The following is a 26,798-nucleotide window of genomic DNA, read 5'->3' as shown; positions in this document are numbered from 1 at the left end:
ACAAAATAAGTATACTTCGAATTTCCCTGACCGAAGTTTTGTCTGAGCCAGCCTTTAGAAATTGGTGATAAGGGAAATACATGATATTCCTACTTAGGCTGCTTTACTGCTCATTACATTTGGGAAAATTTCTATGTATCATCTATCTTTAAATTTCTTGGCATAAAACAAGCTGTTTTCTACTCACTCTGACATGGATGAACAAGAAATAAAATTGATTGGTATGTATTAAATCTCATCAACTACATTTTAGTTTCCAAATAATACAATAGTGATCTTTTTGTTATCTTGTTTGCTTTCCCTACTCACTAAGGTAATGTTTGGTCTTGGATTTGAATCTTTTTAATTTGTCCTCTTCATGTTTTAAACAATCTTAAGAATTCAGACTGGGAAAAATCTTTCTGCATGTTCAATCTATTTCTTTAAGTGCTCCTTCATCCTACAGCCTGACGCGGGGTCTAGCTGTGTGTTGCCATTTTTTTCAAACTGATGAGTTCTGTTGTTACTGTTCTCCTGAGATGGCATTTCCCCATGCTGTCTGAGAATCCAACAGCTGAAGTTGTTTTCTAATTTGAACAAATATACCACAGTGATTCCTTAGTGTAGTTCTTCCATAACCTGAAAAAGTGTTGCAGTTTTAGAGTAACAGCACTGGAAATTTTCCAGAAATGTGGATTTGCCTAAAGTCTCCAAGATCTCTTCCCTATTTCCTCTATTGTGTGATTAATGCATTCTTCTACCTCTAAGAATCAATGTATTAATTTCTGGTGTCTTGAGCACTTACCACTGCTAAAAGGGAATCACACTGCACAATCCTGAAGAACAATGTGGTTGCACAACCTATATTTCAGTATAATCAGACAATGAACTGCTCTGAAATTGTCTTGCAAATTAATCCGTCTCACCATGAAGCCTTTCATGATATTAATTCTCAGCTGTTCCAAGCAGAGCTGGAAAATCATGCTAAAAGGCATAGTACATGTTTTGCAGCTAAAGGGCTGAATACATGGTTTGCATTATGGCTTATAAGCTTTCTTAACCAGGATTTAATAATTCAGATTCATTACTCTTCAAATGATTTGCCTCTGTCTGGCCTCACACCTTTTATAAGTCGTGCTTATGCTTTATAAAATATACAGGTCAGGATGAAAAAGTCATAACTAGCAGGCTTTTCTATGCATTGTAGCTCATTTAAGCTTCCTGAAACAGCAGCAGCTTTTGCCCTCTACGACCATCAAATTCAATTGTATTGAATTCTCTGAAAAATAGGAAATAGATCATTAGGGTACACACCATGCTGAAATCCAGCTGTGATTCTCTAACCTTTTAGACACTGGATCTAATTGTGACTGAAGGAAATTATACCTTTTTTTTGTGGTCCTCATATAGTGTCTCCAGCATTATTTGCAGATTCCTACTCCATGTTTTGTTGAAAAGTTATAGCATATGAAGGGTTGGAAAAGTGCAGGGAAACGTGCAGACCTAAATGGTGCAAGGAGTGGGGGTGTGTGTAATGGAAGTGGAAAAAAGAGGAAATGAGAGTATTGGGATGTTGCCACTGCCAGGGTGAAGCTGGGTTGTCAGGGCAAGGGCTAAAAAGAAAGGGATGAGGTAGAAAAGATGTTCATATTAATGGAGTTTATTCTGGAAACAGCAAGGGCATGGAGTGGTAGGAAAAGGGTAATAGTTTTATACTGAAAGAGAACAGGTCTGGAATATATATTAGGATTAAATTCTTTACTGTGAGGGTGGTGAGGCAGTGGCACAGGGTGCCCAGGGAGGCTGTGGATGCCCCATCCCTGGCAGTGTTCAAGGCCAGGTTGGATGGGGCCCTGACTAACCTGGGATAGTGAAAGGTGTCCCTGTCCCCCAGGGGGACTGGAATGAGGTGATCTTTAAGATCCCTTCCACCCCAAACCATTCTGTGATTCTCTGTTTCAATGAAAGTGCAGACACAGATTTTGGCATACTTTAATGAAGTCATCAAAAAAAGTGTTCCCAGAGGATGCAGACAGAGCAAGGAACATTAGTGACAAATTCCTACAAAGCTGTCAAAAGTGAGTTCAAACTTGCAGTGTTCAGGGACCTCATGATGTCTCCCTGAATTACCCAGTTATCAACAAAGGGAGCCTCAAATATCCTAGCTTTTATTAGACCCTTGTTGAAGACCATATTTCACTTCCTTTAGCTGAGTTCCTGATATTGTGGCCTTAAAGTCCTAATTTTACCCCAAATAGCTTCTTCCAGACAGTGCCTCTAGAGTGCAATGAATGATGGGTAATAGAAAAATGTCTGGTATCAGCCAGGGAGGACTAGAACCAGAGCCTGAAAAAAAAAAAAAAGAACAGAAAAACCAGAAGAATCTGGTAATCTTATTAATGAATGATGCCTGGAGGCATTCTTCCTCCAGGGCTCTAAATCACAAACCCACCTCCTGATGAGGCAACACAAATCAACTTGTGAACTTTTATGAATCTAGACTAAGTTTTCATCTTGATCTTAATTTTGGAATAGAGCTCTGCAAGTCACAGTAAGAAAATGTGCTTTTTCAGTAATGCATTTCTCTGTAATTTGCAGGAGTATGTGATAATGTGCTAATGCCTCAGGCACCATGATGCATCAACTCAAGATCTGGTCATATGACAACGGTGACAACTTGAAACAGGGAGTTCCTAACTCAATATAATGGAAGTATTTTCACCACAGGCATATGGGAACTAGTTGCTAAGAGAGGCTGTTGCATTTCTGTCCTTGGAGTATTTTCACATCCTTACCTGGACAAAGGCCTGGGCCACTGGTCTAAAATCAATGCTGGCACTGCAGGAGGCTGCACTGGTGACCCCAGTGTCTTTCATTGCAAGAACTGAAGGAAATAATGAAATGGGATCTGGGTTCACAACAAACAAAAGAAAGTGATTCTTCAGACACAGCTCAGGTAAGAGGAGCATTAGGAGCACTTTGCTGCTGCTGGGTGATAGAAGCTATGTGGGCTCTAGTCTGGACAGGTTCACAGAAAAGATCCATGAGGACTTCGAGATGGAAACAGCACCGTGAGCAAGAGCTTTCTGAGCCCCCAGGTTCTGTGGGCAAGCACTGGATGCAGGTGCTGGAGCTAAGGAAAAAGCTGGGGAGCTACCCATGACTGCCTGGCTCCTGAGCTCTTTCCTGGCACCTGCTCCTGTAGGGACATGAGACAGAATATTAGGCTAAACAGACATTTCGTTTTACCCAGCACAGACGCTTTTAGGAGCCACAGTCCAAACCCCAATAATGTTTATTCAATGAAGTTACTATTCATTTGAGGTGGGTAAGCCTGTTTTGTCATGGTGGAGTTAGAAGCTAAATGCAATGAGTTCTTGCAGCTAATGGAGCATGGAAGACTTGCTCCAGAGCATCATGGCAGTGAGTGACTCCAGAGCAAGAGCTGGGCTTAATCTCTTCTCACTGACCTAAACGTGCAACAACACTAAGTAACTTGTATTTGATTGACTTTGGAATTGCACTGGGACTGACTTTATTGCAAGTTCTGTGATAACTCACACCCAACCAGAATGACTCAGAATTATTAGGGCTTCTGTGGTGGGTTGACACCGGCTGGACATCAGGTGCCTACCAAAGCTGCTCTGTGATTCCCTCTCCTCAAATGGTCAGGGGAGAGAAAATATAATGACAGGCTTGTGAGAGAGATCCCTCACCAGTTCCTGTTATTCTCTGGTCCCAATTCCTCCTTTGTGCTAACTTTTCTCCCTTTTAAAATCCCTTATCCAACACATTGGCCAGCATTGAGTCCATCGTGGATGGCATTGCCTCTGTTGGATGTAAGGTAAGCTTCTGGCAGCTTCTGATAGAAGCCACTCCTGCAGCCCCAACTTTGCCATGGAAACCCAGTAAGGTTAAGAAAAAAAAAGAAAAAAGGCAGCAGGGGAGTTTTGGTATTAGAAGTTTTAACCAAAATTCTGACTTGGGATAAAGGGCTACAAGATACTCTCTACTGCTTTATAACGGGATAAACTGTAATTCAGTGGATTGTTAATGACCATTCCTGGCTGTTAGATGACTCTAGTGTAGTGTGTATATATATATAGTATATACTGTGTATATATACAGTATCTTCTCCAAAAGGGGTCAAAAAAGCTATCAAAGCTATCCTGATGCACCAGATCTGCAATGTTGCCTGAAACTGACAGTGAAATAAAGCAAAGTCCTCTCTCTCCTGTCTGATGCTGCTTTTCTTGCCTCCTGCTTTCTTCTGATGATTTATTTTGGTTATTTAGAAGGAAAAGCAAATGTTGTCATTTTCCCTGTACTGCAGCACTCTGCCCTCTTACACTCTCCTACTGCATGCTGGCGTTCTCCCTGTCCCCCACAGCCGTGTCCTCAGTTGGTCTCCTCTGTTTTTCTTCACTAACCAGACCCCAGTCAGACCCACCTACCCTTTCCCACCTCTCTTTACAGCCTGTCTTTCCCGTTTAACACTCTCCTGTCACGCCAAGCCTGCCAACGTCCCATTTCCTGCCTTTAGGATCCCTCTGTCTTCCCCAGTATCAGAACGGCACGAACCCCACAGAGCCGTGCCTGGCTCCGCCGCTGCTGCCCTCATGGAAAGAGGAATTTCTGCACCCTGAGCCCCTGAATTGGCTCTGCCAATCCTGCTGCAACTCGCACTGGGGCCAAGCCAAGGTGCTGGCCAGGACTGCCCACCTGGCAGCCATCCCTGCTCTGCTGGCTGGCGCTAGGATGAGAGTGAGAAACCTACGGGCTCTGCTGCAGGGCACACCGCTCCTTGCTCGTCCCATCCACTCTAAACCACATTCTGAGTGACTGGAGCACTTCAGCCGGAGCATCCCCACACAGCACAGCAGCACCAGGAAGGGTTTTGGGTTTTGTTCTGACGGATAGCCGGCCCAGCCCCACTGAAGTGCACGGAGCGGGCTCCCTCACGTTACCCTCCTGCCTGCCCTAGGTCATGGATGAGCACAGGGGCTGGCACAGCTCCCTCCCGGTGCCGGGGACAGCTCTGCTTTGTCGGCCGGCTGCTGCTGCGTGTGTGCCATGTTTTCACCTCGGTGCACCCGTGCCCTGTGCCCGAGGTTCAAAGTCCCCGCGGCCTGTCCGTCCCTCCTCACCTGGCGCCGCGGGGAGCGCGTCCCCGGGGCACGGCGGCAGCCAGGTGCGCTCACACCTGTACATCCCCCGGGCTCCGGGAGCGGGCCGGGACAATCCCGGTCCCTCCGCCGGGCGGAGAGCGCCTGCGGGGATGGATGTGCGGCTCCCGGGTGCCGGCCGGCGGGGGTGCCCGCGGGGGCCGCAGCGCCGCGCCGGGGCCGGCAGCCCAGGCGGGGCCGGGGGGCGGGCGCGGGGCAGCGGCGGACAAAGCCGGGCGGCAGCACCGCGGGCTCCCGCTCCCGCCGCCGCGGCCTCCCGAGGGGCGGGAGGTGTCGCCCCCCGCCCGCGCCGCGGTGGCGCTGCCGAGCAGGGCCGGGCGCCGGGCGCCGAGCAGCGCCGGCCGCCCGCCCGCCCGCACCCCCGCCCCGGCCGGCGGCGCGCACGGCGAACATGGCGGCGGCGGTGGGGCGGGACACTCTACCTGAGCACTGGTCCTACGGCGTCTGCAGGGACGGGCGCGTCTTCTTCATCGAGTAAGGGGCAGCCGCGGGAGGGGAGCGGGGGCAGCGCGGCCCCGCCGCCCTCCTCGCTAACAGGTGCATGTTTTCCGCTTCTCCCTCGCAGCGACCTGACCCGCCGCACCACTTGGCTGCATCCGCGCACCGGCGAGCCCGTCAACTCCGGCCACATGATCCGCTCAGGTGGGTGCCCGCGGCCGGCGCCCCCTCCTCCGGGGCCGGGAGGCTCCGCGGGCGAAGTTCTCACCCCTCCTTCCCGCTCTCTCTCTCTCTGTTTCCCCGTCCCCCGTGCCTTGCAGACCTGCCCCGCGGATGGGAGGAGGGGTTCTCGGAGGAGGGCGCCAGCTACTTCATCGAGTGAGTACCGGCTCCCGGCCCCGCGCCGACCGCCCAGGGCCGGGGGGCGCTGCCGGCGCGGCCCCGGCCCCGGCCCGGCTCAGCCCGGCCGCCCCCGCAGCGAGCCCGCACGTCCGCCGCGCTCATCGGTGACCCGCACCGGGATGCGCCTTGCCAGCGGGAAAGTTGGCTCCGGGCGCGGCGGGATGCGGGATCCCCCCAGCCGCGCTCCGGCGGTGGTCAGCAACAGGTTTCCTTGGAGGCGGCACTTGAGTTTTCCCTGTTTGTTTGGGGTTTTTGTGTGTGCGTTTGTTTGCGAGCCGGCTGCTCCCCCTCTCGCCGCTATTCACGGTGAGGTTTGCGGCAGGTGGAGCGTTGCCGGGCTGAGCGCCGGCCGAGGTGGAAGGTGAATGGCGGTTTTGTTATTTTAAATGGCTCGTGGCTGTGGACGCTGCCCCGGGAAGTTTTGCAAGTGAAAGGATTCCAGTGTCTCTTCCCGGAGACGGGGCTGAGCGGATGAAGTTGCCTTGCCAGGGCTGGTGGTGGCTGTCGGGATCTTTCATGTGGCGTTTCTTGTTCGGAGAGCAATTACCGGCAGGGATGTGCTGCTTATTGAGGTGCTTTTATTCTATGAGATGTAAGCGTGTTGCAGTAAAGTAGGATAACTGAGAGAGCTTCTTTCAAACATCGCAGATATAAGGTTTTTACAAAGACAAACACCGATGTAAAAGTAGAGATTTAATCAAATGAGTAAAACTCTGGTACATCTTGGATCTAGAGTCACGTGTCACGTGTGATGCCTTTGCGTTTTCCCTTGCAAATCGGCATGCCTGACAAATTTAATGAAACCACCAGAAAAGGACTGGAAAATGCTCAGACTATCTCGTTGCTGCAGTGCAGAACTCCCAGGTTGTTGAGTACTGCCCCAATAACTGCTGACAGCAGTGTCACAGTTGTCCAGTATTGAAATGCCTGCAGTCTACCCCAAGATCTTTGGGTAACTTGAGGTTTTAGTGAATATCAAACTTCCAAACCATACTGGGCTAGGTGAAGGAGCAATTGACTGAAAGTATAACAAATGTCTCACATGTAGGATGTTTGTTAAATAAAATTCCAGATGATCCTAAAATGTCCCTTTTTCACCTAAAGTGGAGGAAAAAAGGGCATTCAATCTTCATTTGTCTGAGCCAGAGAATTCCTAACAGTGCTGGGCTGAGCAGATAGTTTTGCCCTTGACTCTTGAGGAGGCAGTAGCAAAGCATTGGAGAGCAGCTGAATAACACTTAGAGCTGCCACCCTTTATCTATGGCCAGGGTGTTGAAAGGAAGGAATAAAAGTTCTGCTGGTTGCACAGGCCAGAGATGGAACTCTAAAATGTCCAGTCTGTTAAAGGTACTGCAAACAGATCCTTTACATGGGTACATAAACTTCTAAGTGTAGGAATACATCTGTTTGTTTTGCTGTCTTTTCCAAAAACTTACTAGTGCAACTTTGCAACAGCTTAAATTCCTCTTCCCAACTGCTCTGTTTGGAAGACCATCTCTTATCTTCTTTGTCAGGCAGCTGCAAAACTTTTGATTTCTGATCCATTGAATTAGAGTTCTGTGCAGTGCATTTTCATAACTTGTGCTAATAGTGCTCTTTACCTTGGGCTGGAACAGCTGCAGGAAATGAAATGAGGAATGGAGTGTGCTCATTTTACTGAGCAGTTTAATAAACTCGGTCATCTTCAGCCAAGCAAGGTTTTGTGAGGAGACAAAGCAACGTTTTAACATAAATCTGTTCAGTTGAACTGCTTGAGAGCAAAGATCCTCCTGATATGGAATACAATATTTAACTCCTCAGCAGCGATACTTCCCCCAGCACTGCTCTAGCCTCTCTAATTTCAGCTCAGAGGCTCCCTCAGCCTAGTGGAATTTCTCAGTTTTTTCTTCCGTGAGCATACTGAGCTCTTGTTGGGCTCGTGTAAACATCCGTATCCTTAGATGATGATTTCCATACCTCACTGCTCTGTTCATTCCTCCTGTGTTGCTTCCATGTGATGAGCTCTCAGCTTACAGAAAAGGTTACTGGTCCCTAAATGCATGATTTCACATGATGTACTCTTAAATTGCATTTTCTGGCATTCCAGCTCTCAAAAGCCATGAACATTCCTGGGTAACTACCCAGTTATCTCTGTACTGGTGACAGTTCCAGTATGGTGTTGTCTACAGAAATTTCACAAACACATTGTTACTGCTTGGATACTAATTTACTGAAGGGTGTCAGGAGGAACATTCCAAGTAACCCCTCTCCCTTGTGGTAATTTCCACAATTAATACAACCTATTGTAGTTTAACCACATGGGCCATTTAATGGATCTTGTAAATCTTATTTCTCTAATGAAATTAAAAGTATTACGAAGTATTACTGCTGTTTTAAATAACTTCAATCAAACATTTTATTTAAACATATACAGGCTAACTCCACTTACATAACTGATTTCTGGTACAGATATCATGAAACTATTAGATAAAATATTAGATGTGAGTTGTCTTTGATGTAAAAAAACTTAGGAAATCTTATGTCCATTTACTTCCATGTCCATTTATGGCCATTTATGTCCATTTACTTCCATTTATTGCTTCTTTCGATACTGTGGACAAACTTGAGACATTATATAGTAAAACAAAGGTTTGAAACCTTAAAGTCATCATGAAGTCATCACATTTCACTCATCATAAAGTGAAACAAAGGTGGTCAAGCTTCATATCAAAACCAGGTAAGTTTTTCTCCCCTTTCCACCTAAGAGGAGTTTAGAAATTTCCTAAACTCCACTTCTGTTGGGTAGAAGCTTTCCAAATGAACGTGTTGTGGTTTAGAATGTTTGTTGGAATGTTTTGGTTTAGATTGTTCTGTGGTTGGGCAGCTGTCCTGTAGTGGAAGGGGTGCTGTTTTCCCTTTGGTTATTTACATGAGGTGCTTGTCTGAAATCACATTCACTCTTTGCCTTGTTTTGCTCGACTGAGCAAGCCAAGTTCTTTGTGCATCCCTTTAAGAAGGGCTCTCCATCTGTTTGGTTCTCCTGTGGTTCTTCTCTGCACCTCTTGCAGTATGAAGTCATCTTTGTTGCGTGTGAGTGAACAGAGTCCTCTGCTTTTGTGAGGCTCTCAAACAACAAAAGTGCTCTCTTGGCTTCAAAAATTTCTCAGTTTTCTGCACTTTAGGTTGTTTGCCTGTTTAGGGAAGACACCCACACTGACAGCACATGTGAATGCTGCCAATTGGCTGAAACATGCAGGTCTTTCTTTTTCTTTACTGTTTTAAATTTTAAGAACTGTAATTTAAGTTAGGAGACTACGTTCCAGTTCTTCCCATTTATGCTCATACATATCTTTGCAAATGATTTTCTCTGTTCTAAATGTTCCTCAGGTTTTCTTGATAGTGGCAAACCCTGTTAGGGCAGTGCTGTCTCTTATCCTAAAATCAGTAAATAAAACATTAAATAAGTGATGTATAAACTGATTCTTCCGGATCTCCATGTAGTAGTCTTTGAAAGTATCATGGTTGCCACATTTTTTGAACACAGCTTGCACTACACTTTTCCATCTCTGTTTTCGTTTGTTTACTGATGTTTTTCAAATACTTTGTGTTTGTGGGGCAAGTGCTTTATGGGAGAGTCCCTGCAGAAAGCTTGTTGCTGAGCATACGTGGAGCTGAATGAGCACTGCACAGCACTGGCTCTGGTTTGTTTCTGGTGCTTGGGTTGCTGATGTGAAATGCTAATTGTGGTTGGCAAACTCTTTGTGGGGAAGGAAATGGGACATGCAGGGAGGGCAGTGATGATGGTAAAGCAGTGCATGTGTGCATTACAGTGCAGGTTTTCCTTTCCATTTGCTTCTCTTTTCCTGGTCGTCCAAAAGACTTGGGGAAGTTGGAAAGCTTGAGAAGTGTAGAATGCTTTTTTACTACCCTCTTACAAAGATTGAGGTGGCTGTTGGTGTGGGAGGATCTGTTCTTGCAGGGTTAGATACCTAATTGGCTTGTATTTAAATATGTTAAAATGTGTACTGCTGCTACAGAGGTTCTTTTTGAAAGCTGCAATGGTATTGCACATCTGAAAGGTAATCATGCATTCAAATTGTAGCCTAAAATTAGGAAAAAAAAGTAGAAATCAGCACTTAAATATCTCAAGTTAACATTTTATTTGTTTCTGAAGTCAGTTTCCAGTTCGACTTGGCCTCTTCTTTGAGTAACAAAGTTGATGTGCAAGAAACAAACCCATGAAATTGGCATAGCAATAGTCAGTAACTGTTTGCAACTGTTATTCTTTAATTCTTGCATTTAGCCTGTACTGTGTGTAGGAAATATGCATGGTATGTGTTTCAAGTGTTTGGAAATAGCAAGAGAGCAAAGCACACTAAAAAAAGTCTGCCTTTTTAACTTTGGTTCTGCTGTGCCAGGCATGTACATTCACTGAAAACCATACAGGAGCTCAGATTCACCCACAGTGGGCTACAGGTGATACCCAATGATTGTTTAATCACAGAGCCCAAAGGGGAAGAGACCATCTGGATTATTGAGTTCAGTCCTTTTGATTATCTCAGAAGATTGTTTATAATCTCATTAATAAATTTAATCAACAGGTTTCTTCTGCCCTGCAGAAATTCCTGTCTTTTCCACTCTTAGTAAGATGTTGAAAACAGAATCATTTTTTGTGGCTGTTTAGGTGGGCTAAAACACTGTGTACTGTAGGTGTTCCTTGACCTGCTGTAAACAAATTATTATTTCTTGCTCTGTTCTCCATGATGGTTATTCCTGCAGAAGTAAAAGATACTGGAGCACTTAGCTGCTGTAAGGAATAGTGATGATCCTCATGATGAGGTCCTCATCTGTGTAGATGATGTTCCTTGTGTGGTTCATGACCCTGTGTTTAGATAAAAGGTAATGTATAAGCAAGTACATGAACTGACATGAAACCCACCTGTGCGGTTGGGTTCACCTCACTGTGTCACAGCTGTGCATGGCCAGTTTGAGTTCCTGGAGTGGAATAAAAATTGGGTAGCTGGAACCACGTGTGAACTTCACCAAAAGTGATATGTTCACACCATCTCTAGAAAATGTGAGGATAGTCTCTGGTGAAATGAATGGGTTTTGTGTGAATGGGTTTTGTGCGGGTTTTGTGGAGTTTTTGTGGGTTTTGTCGGGGTGTAACTTTTAGGGGAAGAAGCCTGGAGTGGTTCCTGAGCAAGGGGCAGCGGATCTAGTTTGGTTAAGCCTGGGAGCACCAAGTGCAGCAATGTGCATTCTGGCCACCAGCGATAGCCCACGGGCAGGAGTTGCCCTTGAGTGGGACTGGACTTCCCGGAGGTAATCTGTACGGATGGAAAAGCGGGTGTGGAATGGAGAAGTGGAAGAAAAATGCCAGAAGTGGCTGATGGGGTGAGAGGCGAGGGTCGGGAAGCTGCTGTCCCATCCCGCAGTTCTGCGGGAGCGATCCGTGGTCTTCAGCGGCCTCTGCTGGCTCCTGGCAGCAGGAGGAAAGCTGGGGAAAAACCCTGCTGTTCTTCCTCTTCTCATCTCAAATTTTCTTGGCAGAAAGTTTGAGCTGTGAGAAAGCAGAACTATACACAGTGAAAGTAACTCTCACTGCTTGTACGGATTTCTCTCTGTCTCTCTTTCTTGTCCTTCGTTCTCCCGCGTTGGGTTTGCTCAGACAGCCTGTTTATTACATTTTGTTGTCCTGGATTGTGAGCAGAATTGAGCTGGGAATATAGGATCTGCTGGTTGGGTGCAGTAGCTGTGTTTCATTCCAGCTAGTGGAAACAATTCCGTGTCCTTTTTGATGGCGGTAAAAATGGGAGATCACTCATTAATGAGTGGAATAAATGCTGATGGATTTGTGCTAGGGCAGGGATGGCCAGCAATTGCAGAGAGCAAAGGAAGGGCTTTGTAGTCCAGCTCCCAGAAAGTGGGAAAAGGATACTTTGTGCATGGTGCCTGAATTTCAGAGTGCCCTCTAGAAGGGCAGGCTTGGAACCGTGCCTAAGGAAAATGCCGTGTGTGGTTTGGTTCAGCAAGGTATGTGAATGAAGAGGGATATGGTGTGCATTCCTTAGGGGAGGGAGGAGCACCTAAGGGAAGGTGCTGGAGTTTGTTTGTTTTTAAAGCAAGACTGCGCCACAAAGTACTTGGCTTGGTTCATTAATCTGTGTTTGCCTTTATTCCAAGATACACACATGTTAGAAAACTAAATTTGGACTTCTTGAAGAGGCCAGCAAGGATAACACACACTTAGAGTGAGATGCTTTTTTAGGTGTTGAATGCTTCTGGAAATCCAAGTTTTCTGGGAGATGGAGCAACATTCTTTTGTTCTGATTGGGATTATGTGGCTTTCTTGTGTTGTAGCTCAGAAACAAAGGCATCAATTGGTTATTCAAAGCTGCCAGCCTCCACATTTTGTTTACTACACATTCCAGCTTTTTGAACATTAATGTGTAAGAAAAGCTTCATTCATTCAGCCTCTTTCCTAAAGCACTGTCCAGTTCTGCATTCCTTGGTTCTGTGCAGGAGAATGTCTGTGCCTTTTTAAAGAAGGTGTATATGGCAGTGAGGGTTTCAATATTTCTGAAAGTCTGTCTAAAGATTAAGCATAAATACAGTCATACAGCTGTGCTGGGCAGGTGTTGCTGTAGTCTTAAAAGTAGTTTTCATAACCTTGAGTTACATTTCAGACTCCTTTTACACCTGTGCAATATGCCTGTCACATCAGATGAGGAAACAATTTATTCAACACTTTTAATTTTATTTTATTAATTACCCATTATCTGCCAGAAAAGAGAGAATCTCAAATATTTGGGACAGCAGAATCTTGATATTAATGCTTCGTGTTTTGTTTGAAGAAGGTTGCTTCTTCATTCTATCAGTAGTAAACTCTAGCTACTGGACCTAGTTAGAAGGACTGCCTATCTGCAGGCAAATACATTGTGCAGGATGTTCTTGTGTTTTACAATGGAGGAAACACAAAGGTACCTTTTCTCAGGCAGGTCTGGCAATCCTGAGCAATCTTAGCAAGTGCTTCAGAGAAAAGAGAAGCCTTATGTAGCTGTGAAATACATGGGTTCTATACCCTGCATTTTCCCATCATTCCACTTGCTGCAGATGGATTATACTAAAATGAGTTTTAACCTCACTGCTGATCCAAGTTTGCTGTCATCTCAAATATTTACATTTCTTTGCTACAGATTAAATGTACTGCTCCAGTACTGCAGTCCTGGATCTCTGCAAGACTGGCTTGAATAAATGTGGGATCGCATTTATTTAATATCACATCCAATTCTAGTCAGTATGACTGTAGACTCTGGTTTGCTGCTAAATCTAATTTGTTTCATCTTTGCCTTCTAGATGTGCTTTTTAAACTTCTAAATTTTTTTTTATTATGGCCTTGGTTTGGATAACAGTGATAGATGGGGCATTTTATTTATAGCTTAATTGTCTTTTCCTACAGCATTATTAGACTGTTTTACAAGGTCTGCTCTATGTCCTTAGAAGCAGAACTTTTAATTTAAAAGCAGATTTGTAATTAAAGATGTTAAAATCCAAGAAGAATCTGATTAAGCACCCAACCCTTCTCCTTTTGATTGCCTGCCACGGAGTACTTGGCAAGAATCTCACTGACTTGTCTAGACAGGTAAAAAAATCTTGTTACCAATACATAGTAGGTATGTGCTTTTCTGCCTGAAGTTTTGTGTTTAAACCCTTGTTTTCCTTATTGCTTATCTGTACCTTTAAAGATTTTATCTTTAGTTTAATAAAAAGTACAACCGAAACCACCAAAACTTTTAAAATGAGATTGGGATGTACTGCTGAAATGAAGTGTTTGAGTAATACTGGATTTTATTTACAGTTCTTTGTCAAGTGAGGACTTTTATTATATTTTTATTTACTTACCAGAGACCAAATATCCTGAATTAAAAGCTGACTGAAGCATTTGAAAATACACATTAATTGTGCAACATGCAGGTGACTTTTTTGAGGAGCTCTGTATAGACTCTGTAAAATAGGAGTGAGCAGGAAAGCTGTTGTTAATTTTGTTTTATTTATTCTAAAAAAATGTAGTTATTGCCTTTTGCAAGTTGCATATTTGTTTCAAAATGTCATAGTTTCACATTCATCTTCAAAGTGGCAAAGTGCTTGAGCAGCAATTTTCACTCAACTTTCACATTTATTGTTCTTTGCTTTTTGCAGTTACTTTTTTGTTCTTTTTCTAGGGAGAAGGAAGATTTGCTTTGATTAGCTTAGGAAATTGATACCAGTGTAAAGGAGAGCAATGAGAAGATAAAGGCAGTGTTTGTCTATCAAGCAGCATAAATCAGAGGCCAAAAGCTAAAGTAATTATTTTTTAAAATGGGTGTCTTTTTAAGCCAATTTTTGGATGTTTTAAATGTGTGCTCTGCCTGTTAACCTCTGAGTGCTTGAGTCAATGCCTGCTTTGAATCAAAGAAAATAACTGGGCCTTATCCTAATACCTGGAATAATAGATCTGTTTGATCTTTTTCAGCAAAATCTTTAAACACATCTGGAGACAGAACTGTGCTAATGGCTGTGATTCATTTTATGTAATTTTCACTGGCTGGTAAAGCAGTCACATTTTCTGTACCTTTTGCTGAAGATCAGGAGTTATAACATTAGCTGTCTGCAGGGTGAGATAACACTGACAAAATCTGGGTGTAGGCAGTTGATCCACAGAGGACATGGTGATTCAAGGCCATGTTGAATCTCCTGGACAAAATTAAAATTAAATTAATAAAAACTAGCTGCAAGATGTTGAAATCAATTTTTCTTAGATGACAGTTATCAAACACTTGATATTTATTGTTGCCATCTCAGAATATTAGCCTTATTTTAAAATTCTTTTACTGGAAGAGTGGAATTCATGAACATGCAATTTTTTAAATGTAAAGTCTTTGCTGGCTTTCCAATTAAGGCAATTATATTGTCAAGTGGCTTTTGAGCAGATGTTTTAATTTCTGTCCTTGGAAATCATGGATTAATGCTGTTGTTTAAATGCTACTTTTGTGCTTTACTTTTTCAGCACATAAATACTTGACTGCCTAAAACTATTTCACTTAGTGATCAAATTTATTCCTTCAACACTGCATTTTATTATTCCCAGTATTCAATTTTAAATAGCCTAACCACTTTACTTTTGCTCTTCCAGTTGGCTTTGTAGTGAGGTGCAGTTTGAACTCATTAAAAAAAAAAAAAGTCAATGACTTATTTCTCATGTGAAATCATTACATGAAATTCTTCAAATGAAGAGATTACAGGTAAAAGTTGGGCTTTGATATACTCATTTCACAGGATATTTAGTCCTTTCAGTTGAAATGTGGAATGATAAATCTTGACTTCAGTGGAGTGTATCAGTGTAATAGATATTTTCCAGTGTCTGGTTTTTCTCCCCTTATTGCTAACTTGCCTAAGAAGGTGGCCAGTTAAATCTCTGGATCAGGAGTCCTTCTTGAGAGTTGCATTTCCCTGCCTTCCCTGTAGAATACTGACTTGTCAATTCAATTGTCACTTTCAGTATTCCCTGGAGAATATTGAATTGTTTCTGGAAATACTGAGACACCAGAATGGTGGAAGGGAAATTGAAATTACTGAGGTCTGTCTATGACAGCATCCTCTGGGAAAGAAGTAAAACAGCATTCACTTTTATAACTTTAGGTATGTTTCCTTGGTGTGGCATGTCATTGTTGGGCATGAAATTCGGGTTTTGCTTCTGCATTCTCCTTGGAGTTGAAGGATTAAAAACTATTTCAGGTAGAAGCAGAAGTCATAATTAACATTACTAACCCAGAGCATCTGGTGTCAAGGTTAAACACAAGTTATTAAAATACCTGATTAAGGCATTTAAACCCAGTATTTGCTGAGCAGGAGCTGCTGTACTGATGCAGAGTAGTTCTTGCTGAGAGATTTACAAATAATATGAATTTTTAAAGTCTGGTGGTTTCACTTTCACTGGGCAATTTGAAGCGTTGCAACGATATTGCTGGTTTTCCAGGTGATCCAGAGGTTTTTAGGAGAATTGTCTTCAAATTTTACATGAGGTTGAAACTTTAAATAACTCTTGTGCTGGGTGGACTTCTGCACAAGGAAAACATCTGAAAACTCTATTACCAGCAAAGGATCTTTTTTTGAAGTGTCCCATTGAAATATGGGACTGTACAATTGCACGTTTTCTCCTAGCTCTGCAAGAAAAGAGTAGTGACATTGCACAATGGTGTGTTTGTCTTTGCTGGAGAGCTTCAACAACATTTCTGCACTAAAGGAAACATCTACTCCTTTTAGTGACTACAGCAAGGAATCATTTAGATTGGAAACAAAACTTCAGATCATCAAGTCCATCCATTAACCTGGCCCATCATTAAATCATGTCCCAAGTGCCAATGAATTTAAATATGTCCAGGAATGGTGACTCAACTGCTTCCCTGGGCAGCCTGTTCCAATGCTGGATGACCCTTTTGGTGAAGTAGTTTTTTCTAATATCCAATCTAAATCTCCCCTAGTTCATCTTGAGGCCATTTCCTCTTGTCCTGTTGCCTGTTTCTAGGAGAAGAGGCTGACCCTCACCTGGCTACAGCCTCCTTTCAGGTGGTTAAGGAGAGCAGTAAGGTGTCCCATAAGCCTCTTTTTTTCCAGGCTAAACACCCTCAGCTACTTCTCATAAGACTTGTGCTGCAGACCCTTCCCCAGCTGTGTTGCATTTCTTTAAATGGGGAAGGTGGGATGGATCTCAGCTGTGACTTTCCTGTGGGGTGGCTGCAGAGTCAGAGAGCAGCAGTGCCTGAGCTGATGGTTCAGTGTTCTAACTAATAATGGTAGTTAAATGTCCCGAGTATTGCAAGTTTGTGCAAATGCTATTTAAACTGATTTTGTGTAAAGGAGAGAACCAAAGTTAGCAAAAGAGGAGGAAGGATGTGAAATACTTCTGGAAATGTAGGTGAGCAGTGAACTGAATGCCTTTCAGTGTGGACTTCTGGATGTGTTGTGTGTTCAGAAATTAAAAAAGAGATGCAGCATTTTGGACAGCAAGCAGTGTGGGCTTGGAAAGGCCAGAAACAGCATTCATGTTGGATAATATGGATGGTTTCAAATGCAGCTTCTGCCCCCCTCTCCCCATCTATGTTCTCTTTCTGCACCATTTGCTGTGTCAGCATTGCCTATAAGGAGGGTCCCAGGGTTTTATTTTTTCCATTCATCAGATGCAGCAGTCAGCAAATAAGCTGTTTAATGGTATTGATAAATAACATGGGCTAAAGACAGAAACCCAGGAGGAAAATCAAAATTCCTGTGTATGGACGATGTGACTTTCCCCTCACCAGAAAAGCAACAGTCAGAGAGAAGGGAGCTGTAGGAGTCCAGTTTTTTATAGAGCTCATCTTTCTCAATAGGTGCAGTAGAGGAATTACAGTCAGCAATTTGGGGAGTGCCTCTGGTTGCCAGCCTGCTGCTCTGGTGTCACTGAGCTGGGCAGACAGCAGGAGCTCGAGGAAACTGTGGTTTGTGGAAATCAGATTGAGTGTTGCCTGAAATCTTGAAAGGAAGTAGTTGTAAACTGTGTTTTTAAGCAATGTGAGTAGTCTTTGAATTATTGATGAGCAGAAGAGCCTTGTTTGTGTGTGGGAATGAAAACACTTGTAAATTTGTGTTTAGACTGTTACACAGCTGTTTCCTGAGTAGTTCCCATCACTTAGGATGAGGTAGATTGTAAACAGCCCAGTTGCTTTTTCTTTGTGGGCAGGCGGAGTATAGAAAAAAACCCTAATTTTTATATATAATGGGCTGCTAGTGAATAATATATCTATTTTCTTTGGAAAGAAAATTCAAAATTGTTTTTTCTCATGTTTTTTTAGGATTTCTGTGATTAGTTTCAGAATAAGAGATTCTGTTAATGCACTGGATATACTGTGATAATTCCAAATGAGCTAATGCAAATGGAATCAGTTTAAAGTACCATTCAGCATCAAGAATTTTGTTTTTCCCAGAATGTTAATGATATATTAACTTTCTGTTCTTTTCAGCTAATTTTTCAGGAACTCCATGAATGATAATGAACGTGGTTTACTTGTTATTGGGTCTGTGTAACAGTTTTGGGTGAAACTGAGTGAGAGGAATGCACTGGAAGTGCTGTTCCCTGTGAATTTTGGTGTTTGTAAATGTTGTAGGTGAAAATACAAATTAAGCATGATTATATGTTTGATTGATTTAATAGAGTTCTTAAACATTCTGTCACAGGGTTTCTTGGTTCTGCAGTAATACAGAAATTGAGAGATTGCTGACCTCTGCAAATATATTAAAAATTCTAGTGCATTATTTATTTTTGTGCTTAATTTGACTCAGCAGCTCTTCCATGCCAATTAACTTGACATTCCATTTATTTTGGCTACTGATGTTTGCAGTGGAAATGTTAAATTGCCAGTGTAAGAATTCTCTGCCAGGGAGGTGAGTAGAAATATGGAGAAGGAATGAATTGGGAGTGCTGTGGTTTGGGAGGATTGCCCACACATGAAGAATTAGAGTGTCCTGCTGATCTAAGGAGAGTGTGCTTCCCTCGCAGCTGACTGTGGTTTTCTTTCTTAGGTTGAGCTTTAGTTAAGAAGTTTAGGGTACAGCTGAACCTGCCACTTAGGAATGGATTATTTTAAGAAAACCCAACCTTCTGGAAGCTTTTAACTGTTTGTGAGGTAGACAAAATAACTTCTCTATAACAATCACAGAAATTACAGTTGTCAGCAGTTGAACAGCTGTCTTCATGAACAAGAATTACTTCTGATTATCAACTGTACCCTGCTTAACCATTTAAATACTTTTGTTTACTTGTAGGTTTTTTGTAATGTTCTGAGCTGTTCTGAATTTGATATATGAAATCTTTCAGTGGATATTTCATAATGCACCATGTGTTTGCAGAAATGAATGTTTGGTGATCTGGGGTAGAAGTGACAAAACAATTTAAATGGTGATAGTTAATACATGGGTCCCACTGGAATTTCACTTCTGATATGAGCTAAAATAAAACGTCCTAATTGTCTGTGATACAAATGGATTTTTAAAATCTTAATGTACTTTTTTCTTGAGTGCTTCAGATAATTTTGATTAGTAAATTGTGATTTCCTTTTCTGTTTTTCAAGCTGGTTTTAATCTAAAGCCATGCAAATTTGTTCTCCCATTCCTAGTGGGTCATAAATTGTAAAAAGAAAAAGTGGTTTAAGTGTGTTCCTGGTAGTTTTTCTTCACTTCTGACATACTTGTTAAGTGAATTCACTGAATGAGAGAAGGAAATATTTTTGTTGTACTTGCCCATAAGCTAAAACATTAAACAAAATTTTTGAAAGTAGTTAAGAAGTACATTAATTACTTTACCACCTTATGTTATGGGCAAATTAAATTAACAAGGATCATGTTCAAGTGCAGAGTTTCCAAAAATATGATGGGAAAGGCCTTTGTAGTATTGTGTTGAAATAATTATGTGTGCGTGCATTTCGAAAAGCTCCTGAGATGATTTGGCATCAAGGTCTTAAAGCAAGCCTTTAGACTTCACCTACTGGGAAAAACCAAACATACTCCTCTGGACTTTTGAATACTGTATGTAAAATAAACCCCAAAAATAATTTTTTTCTGTGTGTCATTCCCTCTAAAGTAACAATTGATTTTGTAGTGGCTTCCATTCTTTAAGGAAGCTGTAGAACTCTAATCTTGGAAAATTTTGACAGTGAAGTTATTCCCTCTTCCTAATCAGTTTGTGTCAAAATCTGTTTATGTTAAAATACATTTGTAATTACATAGCTAGCAGCTTCTCCCCTCCCCCTGCAGTGAGTATTCCTGAAGCTCAAGCAGGTCAAAGACTCTCTAGTGGAAGCTCTTTGGTATCTGATGCTGGATAAATAAATCTGAGAGGTGAGCATTGCCATCTTCATAAAAACATGATAAATACTATACTTACTGATACAAATTCCTTTGAGGAAATATTTCTGTATTGGCTATTTTTTTAAGCTAGGGAAAAATAGTTGCATCTCTTTCAAAAGCTTTATAAAATGGTAAGAGCTATTCTGTCCGAAGTGTTTTCTGGAGTTCATGCTGCTTCAGTTGGGTCAGTCAAAAATTTGCAGTAAACTTTCAGTTTATAGATGTTTTTATGTTCATTTTCCTTCAGTTTCAATGTGTGGATCTTTACCATTGTTTGGCATAAAGGCTCCTTTCACTAAATCAGTTTTCAAGTAGACCATGGTAACTCTAACTGTCAAGTTTTTAATGGTTTTTTGTTATTATTTTTAAAAGTGGTTAATCACTTTTAGTAGAGGAGAGCTACTTGCTTGTCAACAGGTCTGACAAGTAGAGGAAGGAGTTTGTACTTAGTCTGAAATGCAGGAGGGGAGGAATGCCCTTCAAAGCTTTATAGCTCTTGGGTTGATATCCCCCTCCCCCACCAGTGCTGAAAACAGTTTCTGCAGGGCATGAAAAACAGGTTTTTATTTACGTAATGTTTCTCTGAAAATAAACTTTAAAAATACTGAAAGAATGACAGATTTTAGAGATTATCAGTTTTGAAAAGCAGTAATTTGAATGCTTGGAGGAAAGGCACACCAGCCCACTGAAATGGGCTGCTGCTTAGTATGTTCTTAATAATAATAATGTGGTTGGTTTTTTATATAGGTTTCTTAGATTGCCTGCTAAAGCAGCTTATCTTAAATGTCACAACTGCCTTTTCAAAGTTGCCTGGTATAAGGATCTCCTGTATCATTTGTTACCTTAACTACTTGGAGTGGCTGTAAACTGAGGGACCCACAGTTGTCACCTGAATTCTTGCCTTGGAGCTGATGGAGAAGTGCTCCTTGTTTGAAGAAAAGTGAAATACCTGTGACCTGTGCAATCGATAGCATTTGTTGAAACATGCATCACTAAGTGATGTTGTAAATGACAGACCTTCCTTGCTGCTCAGGGATTATGGGGAGTTATTTCCTGCAGGGATTGGGAAACTGTGCTCTCTGCCTGAATGGGTAGGCTGGTGCTCTGGAGAGGAGACCTGCTGAGTCGAGATGGGTGGTACAGAGACTGAGAATTGCCTTCCAGAATCAGGAGAGAGGGACTAAGAGAGCTGCAGACGTCCTGGAACAGCACTCAGGTGAGTGATCTGGGATGGATTATGGACTTTTTTGTTATGATATGCCTGAGGAAGGCTGGTTGAGTGGGAAGTCTGCTACTGATTGGAGACTTAATCTCTTCCAGTCTTAGGTGTGGCCTAACAATCATTCTGAGGTAATAAGGACACTTGTGATTGCTTTTTCTCTCCTTCCCCAACCCATCTTACTCCTTTTATGTGGGTGTGCACACACATACATCTATTACTTATATTCTGTAAGCACTGCAGGAGAACTACATACAGCTGTGTGAAAATGGCAGCTTTTATTAGGTTGGGATCTTGACCAGGTAAGTGGTTTGTAGATCTTCCTATGGCTTGGTTTTATTCAGTGGCTGATAGTAAACCTTAGCAAGATCAGGGTGTAGAAAGTAGACACAAGCAAGGATCACTCTGGAAGGAAAAATTGATTTATTGGTTTCAGAAGTGATGAAAAGCTCAGTTGTATTTAAGAAGAAAAGGGCTGTTGAACTGTTCCACCTGGGAGAATGCAGCCTAATGACTTTTGATTTGAGAATCATTACTGCAAGTGATGGGTGAGCAAAATGTTCAAAAATATCTCAATCCTGCTGGTTCTCCCTGTTGTCATGTTGGTTGCTTATCTCTGTCACCATAATCTTGCCTGGTTTCTGAACTGCTTGAGTGATTTTGCAGCATGGCTGGCAGGGCTTTGTCCAGCGGAATCTGTTCTGGTGTTCATTGCCAGCCATGGGTGTGTTTCCATGACCATTTTATTGGTGTTCTGTTGTCTGGGGGGCCCAGACCACTACAAATAGTGTGTGCACCCTGCTCTTCATGGGGAGACTTCCATCGCAGCTACAGACAAGCCAAGTATTGAGAAAAAGCTCACTAGCTTGTGTCAAAAAAGATTTAACTCTTTTGCGCTCGCATCTGTGCCCTTAGAGATTAATTAACCTAGTGATTTCACTGAGTATTAAACAGTAACTTAATTTTAAAATGCTTTAGTTTTATAAAAAGTATTTTTAAAAAGTTCTCAGAGCTTCAACTGAAAACTTCTAAAATGCCTTTGTAAAAACCAAACATGGATAGCTTTTGTCTGAAAAGATAAAGTGTGAGATGGTCAAATAGTTAAATACCTTGTGTTCTAAAGTCATCTTAATATCTTAACTAAAATTTTGTGCTTGACTGAGGGTTTGTAGTAGAATGGGTAATTGTAAATATGGTTTCGGAATAGATTGTAAAACGGTTTTGTGGTGGGTTTTTTCCTTGTTTTCTTTTTAATTATTGCACTGAGGCAGAAGACCAAAATGCATTTTTTTTTTCTGTCTCAGACATAACACTTCCAAACCTGCCTGTTCTCTGTGCTGTGGGTGCTGCTGCCAGCTCCATCTGAGCACTTGGAAGGAGCTCACCTTGGTGAGTGTGACCTTGCTGCAGGTGAGCTGGCAGCTGCAATAAGCTATCCCCCCCTGTGCCTCCACAGAACTCCTTCCCACCTGAGCTGTGCTTTGGGAAGAGCAGAGCAGCACCTCTCGCTGCAGACTGCTCAGAGAGGAGCAGCAAGGGGGACCCAAGCTGGTGGGGACTGTCTCAGGAATAAAAGGAATAATTTGGGAGGCTGCCAGAACTGCCATTGGTTGAGCAGATGCAGCCAAGAGAGGGATGTGTTAAAGAATGTGCTCTATTGTAGGATCAAGAGAGGCCCATCCTTATCTCTGGGCATCAGGGATTCAGTGCTTGTGGAGGATTGACTGCAGTTTAAAGGGTTTCTTAATAGCTTTTTTCCTTTTTTTTGTTTGCTTTTAATATCATTTTGTCAGGCTGAGAGCTAGAGAAGCTGCAAAAATAATACCTGTGTGAAAGATGCTGCTTCCAAGTAAGGGAATGGAAGCTGTTGCAGCCACATTTCTATTAACAGAAAAATGTGTACTGTGCTAGCTCTGCTCCATGAGAGAGTAATCTGTTCATTGCAGTGGTCTGTCAGTTGTTCCCCTCACAGTCAGTGCTACATCTGACAATTAATGGTGGGGGAAAGTGAGGCAGTCTTGGAAATTGTTGCCTATTGTTGAAGGCGTTGAAATTGTTTTTACACATATTCCTTAATAAAGAGTTTCAAGCAGCACAAAACCTCCCCTTTTGGGAATCTGCTAAAGTGACAGTGCAGAGAGCAGCTTTCCCCAGGAATTGGATTATGCTTGGGTTTATAGGAGGGCCAGATGTACTCACTGCTTAGATTAACACTCAGAAAAAAAAAAAAAAAAATAAAGAGCCACAAAGAGAAACTGGGCTCAAGTATTCATTCAAGCTCTGAATGATACCTGCAGTTTTAGTTTACTTTATTACCTGTTTTCCTTATCTCATTTGAGTTTCAAAACAAGCCCTGAGTCACACATTCTTGTGCTAAAAGCTAAGTTGGAAGACCCGGGGGCAGGCTCTGCAGGGTTCTGCTGTGCCACAAGAGGGCATTTTTTGTGCCAACTTTTTGCAACAGTTAAAGAATAAATCTGCTTTTTAAATGTCTCACTTCGGATTACTCAGTCTTGGAAAGCAGTTGATATGATGCATCTTTTTTTCTAAGCTCCTTAGTTTCATAAATAAGAGCAGCTTTAGATCCTTGTTTTCCTAGATAACGTGGGATTTTTGAATGATTCCTGTAATTACATAAAGAATGAGAATACAGAGTGGAATTGTGCTACATTTAGAGTTTTGTGTCTGGTGAAGTTTATTTGAATGATCTGTCTAGTTTTGATTTTGATTGAAGAAAATAACGATGCCAGAACTGTTTTTAGGACCAGTAACTTAAAATAATGTGGTTTGGTGTGGGAGATTGTGATAATAGCAGTGTATCCTTTTCTTCTTATATGGAATGTGAGACCAGTAAAAACAGGGGCAGTGCACTATGAACACAACAACCTCCAGTACTTTGAATATTGCAAGGTATCATTATGCAAACATTTCACAGAGTTTGCATTTAATCACCAGAGATCAGCACTATTGTAAGGGCAGAAATAACCTTCAGTTGCCTGTGCATTATTAATTGCAAAGATAATATCTGATCTCTGTCTATAACAGCTGAAGTTAGGGAAAGACCTTTAGCTTTATTTACTTCAGTCACTTGGTATTTGTTTCTCCAGTTCATAAATCAAATTTTTACTGAAATTGTGCCTTTAAAGGTTAGTGAGTGCTGTGCTCTGCCTCAGGATAACAGACAGCTGTGCCTTTGTCATTTGGTTCTGCAGCATTTCTGCATGATTATTTGGGGGATGTCTGAAGCCTTCTGAGTACTTCATGTGGAGGGCACCAGTTGGCACCAGTGATCAGTTAAATAACTTGTAATAATGCTATCCACTTAGATCTGACATGGTTGATTATGAAAACCAGGAATTATTCTACCGATGTAGTTTTCTATGGGGGATTTCTTAAATTGTCCTGCATATTTTTTCCTGCTTTTGTATGTGATGTGCCTGGTTTTGTGGCTTGCTTGCTAATAATTGGATTATTCCATTGCTTGGTCTGCCTTTATTTGTTTTGGGGCTTTTTTCTTCTTTAAAAGAAAATGTACTTTATTTGCTTTAAAAAAGAAGTTTGTGAAAACTTTTTTGTAATGTGCTTTGAAAGAGTAGGTGGCAAACTAAATATGTGCTGACAGAAAGGATAATCTTAATATTGCATTTTAAAAACCCCAAGCAGCTGGGTTCTATGGTGCTCCTGTGTCTTCTAACAACTTCCTTTTGAGGCTGTTACAGAATTTGAATATTTTTGCAATGAGAAGGTGCATGTGTTGGTAACTCCTATTGTTTACTGCTAAGGAATAGTGTTTCAGTCATTTAAAAGAGTTTATTAGGACTAGAATGGCAATTAAAAACCTCTAATGTATGTCTCTTTTAAAGTCTTTTTTAGTGTGTTTCTGTATAGAAATGCAAAAATAACAAGTTCCAAACTAAAGGCCTATTCTTTTCACAGTGCTGAGGGTTACAATAAAAAATCCAGACAGCTGCTGGAGATTTGGGTTTATAGATGCTTTTAGAGAGATTCTGTTGAATGAATAAAGGCTAATAAAGTGTTTGCAGTCTTTGGCTAGCCCTGCTTGGATTCTTAAAGCCTGCTCATATAAGAAGTGCTGGCATAATTGACACCAAGTAATTATTGTTTTGAAAGTCTTAATTGGGCTTGGCATGGATTGCTCATGGAATCTTTGTTGTTTTCCTCTATAAATTCTGCTATAAATTGGTGTTGGACTGCAGGGGAAGCTGGTGGAAGTCCAAAGGTAGACCCCTATGCAACAAATGTGCTTGTCTGCAGATACATACATGACTTGAATCCCATACACACAGCCAATAAAACACCTTTCAAAAACCTTTTTCTTATCATCCAGAGTCTGGGAAGTATGACAAGTTATGCTAGCTGTATTTAAAAACAATCATACCCTCCCTCTTCCCACACATGCACGTGTGGAAATGACAGGACTTTACATTTGCATCAGCACACAACTGCAGAACTGGTGCTCAAACAGAAGTGAGGTAAAAATCAGACTGGATTTGTGGAAAATAAGCATTAATTGTCTTGTCAGAGGGCATGCTTTGGATGGGAAGTTTTGCAGAGATGCTGCTAGTATAGTAAATATTCCACTGAAGAGCTATCCAGAAAATCAAGGAGGAGATTCCAGGCAAGTTCCAGTAAAACCTTATTGTTACTTTAAATTGTCAGAGTTCTTGGATTTTATGATAAAGAGTCTGTTGTAGTGTAATGTATTTGTAGTCAGCCTTATTCAAACACAACAATTGCTGTTGTTCATACATGTGATGTAAATGGCAGTTTTCAAAATTTTTATGACTTCTGGTGCCTTCAAAATGGCTTTGGTAAATAAGTATCTTCAGTTAAGATGATTGGTTATTGAATAGGCTGGATTCTTTTTGTAATAGTTTTCTATTTATACCACTAGAATAATGAATGCTTGTTTGAAATATTTTAAACTGCGAATGCTTTGTTTGTTTTTGAACAAACAAAACAAACATTAGAACAGTGAAGGTCATGTTTATGGTCTGCCCAAAAATTTTTTGCTTTTTGCAGTTGATAACAGGAAAGGCAAAGAGTTATTGGAGGGATGTGTACAGAATGTGAGCAGCTGTGTGTATATATATATATATATATATATATATATATATATATAAATAATGTTTGGGCATGAGCTTTTCCAAGGATGGTTAGGAGATTGCTCAGTTGTATACTGGTCAGCAAATGAGGAAACTCAGTCCCTACTTCTGTGATTGCTGAATTACTTGGTGTGGAAAAAATACAGTAGTTACCAAAACAAACAGTGTATCATTACGGGATATAACTAGAGCATGTCTGCTTGGTGGTTTAAAGCCAGGGCCACATCCTGGGAATGTTAATTTGGCCAAGATGCACATGTGCATACTTGCAGTGCTTTTCAGTATGTCACGTGCTGCCATTCTGTTGCAGACGAAATTGGTGTGGAGAATACAGTACCCCAGCATAGGCATCTGTACTTTTGTAAAATCCTCTGTGTGTGACATTCCAGGAATTTGCAAAGGACAAAGGAAGGGGGAGAACACTTTTAGTGTAGCAGGAGAGAATATGTGTTTGACTGGAACTATCTGTGGATGTATTCCTTTAAATGTATGAATGGTTTGCAATTTCTGTGCATAAAGTACTAGAACAAAACCAGAACAGTAGCACCA

General features: G+C 41.7%; 1 protein-coding gene across 1 annotated transcript in view; it reads left to right on the top strand.

Moving 5' to 3' along the window:
• The first annotated feature begins 5,655 nt into the window (after positions 1 to 5,655).
• Positions 5,656 to 26,798, top strand: part of PLEKHA7 (pleckstrin homology domain containing A7) — a 144,776-nt gene continuing 123,633 nt past the window's right edge. The window contains exons 1-2 of the mRNA XM_058806362.1: positions 5,656 to 5,807; positions 5,924 to 5,981. Coding sequence (XP_058662345.1) covers positions 5,795 to 5,807; positions 5,924 to 5,981 — 71 coding nt within the window. The 5' untranslated portion in view covers positions 5,656 to 5,794. The remainder of the gene's footprint in view (positions 5,808 to 5,923; positions 5,982 to 26,798) is intronic.

Source organism: Ammospiza caudacuta, chromosome 6 (genome assembly GCF_027887145.1).
Source record: "Ammospiza caudacuta isolate bAmmCau1 chromosome 6, bAmmCau1.pri, whole genome shotgun sequence".
In the NCBI taxonomy this organism is placed as follows: domain Eukaryota; kingdom Metazoa; phylum Chordata; class Aves; order Passeriformes; family Passerellidae; genus Ammospiza; species Ammospiza caudacuta.
Note: the sequence above shows the minus strand (reverse complement) of the source record. Positions and strands in the feature narration are given on the sequence as shown.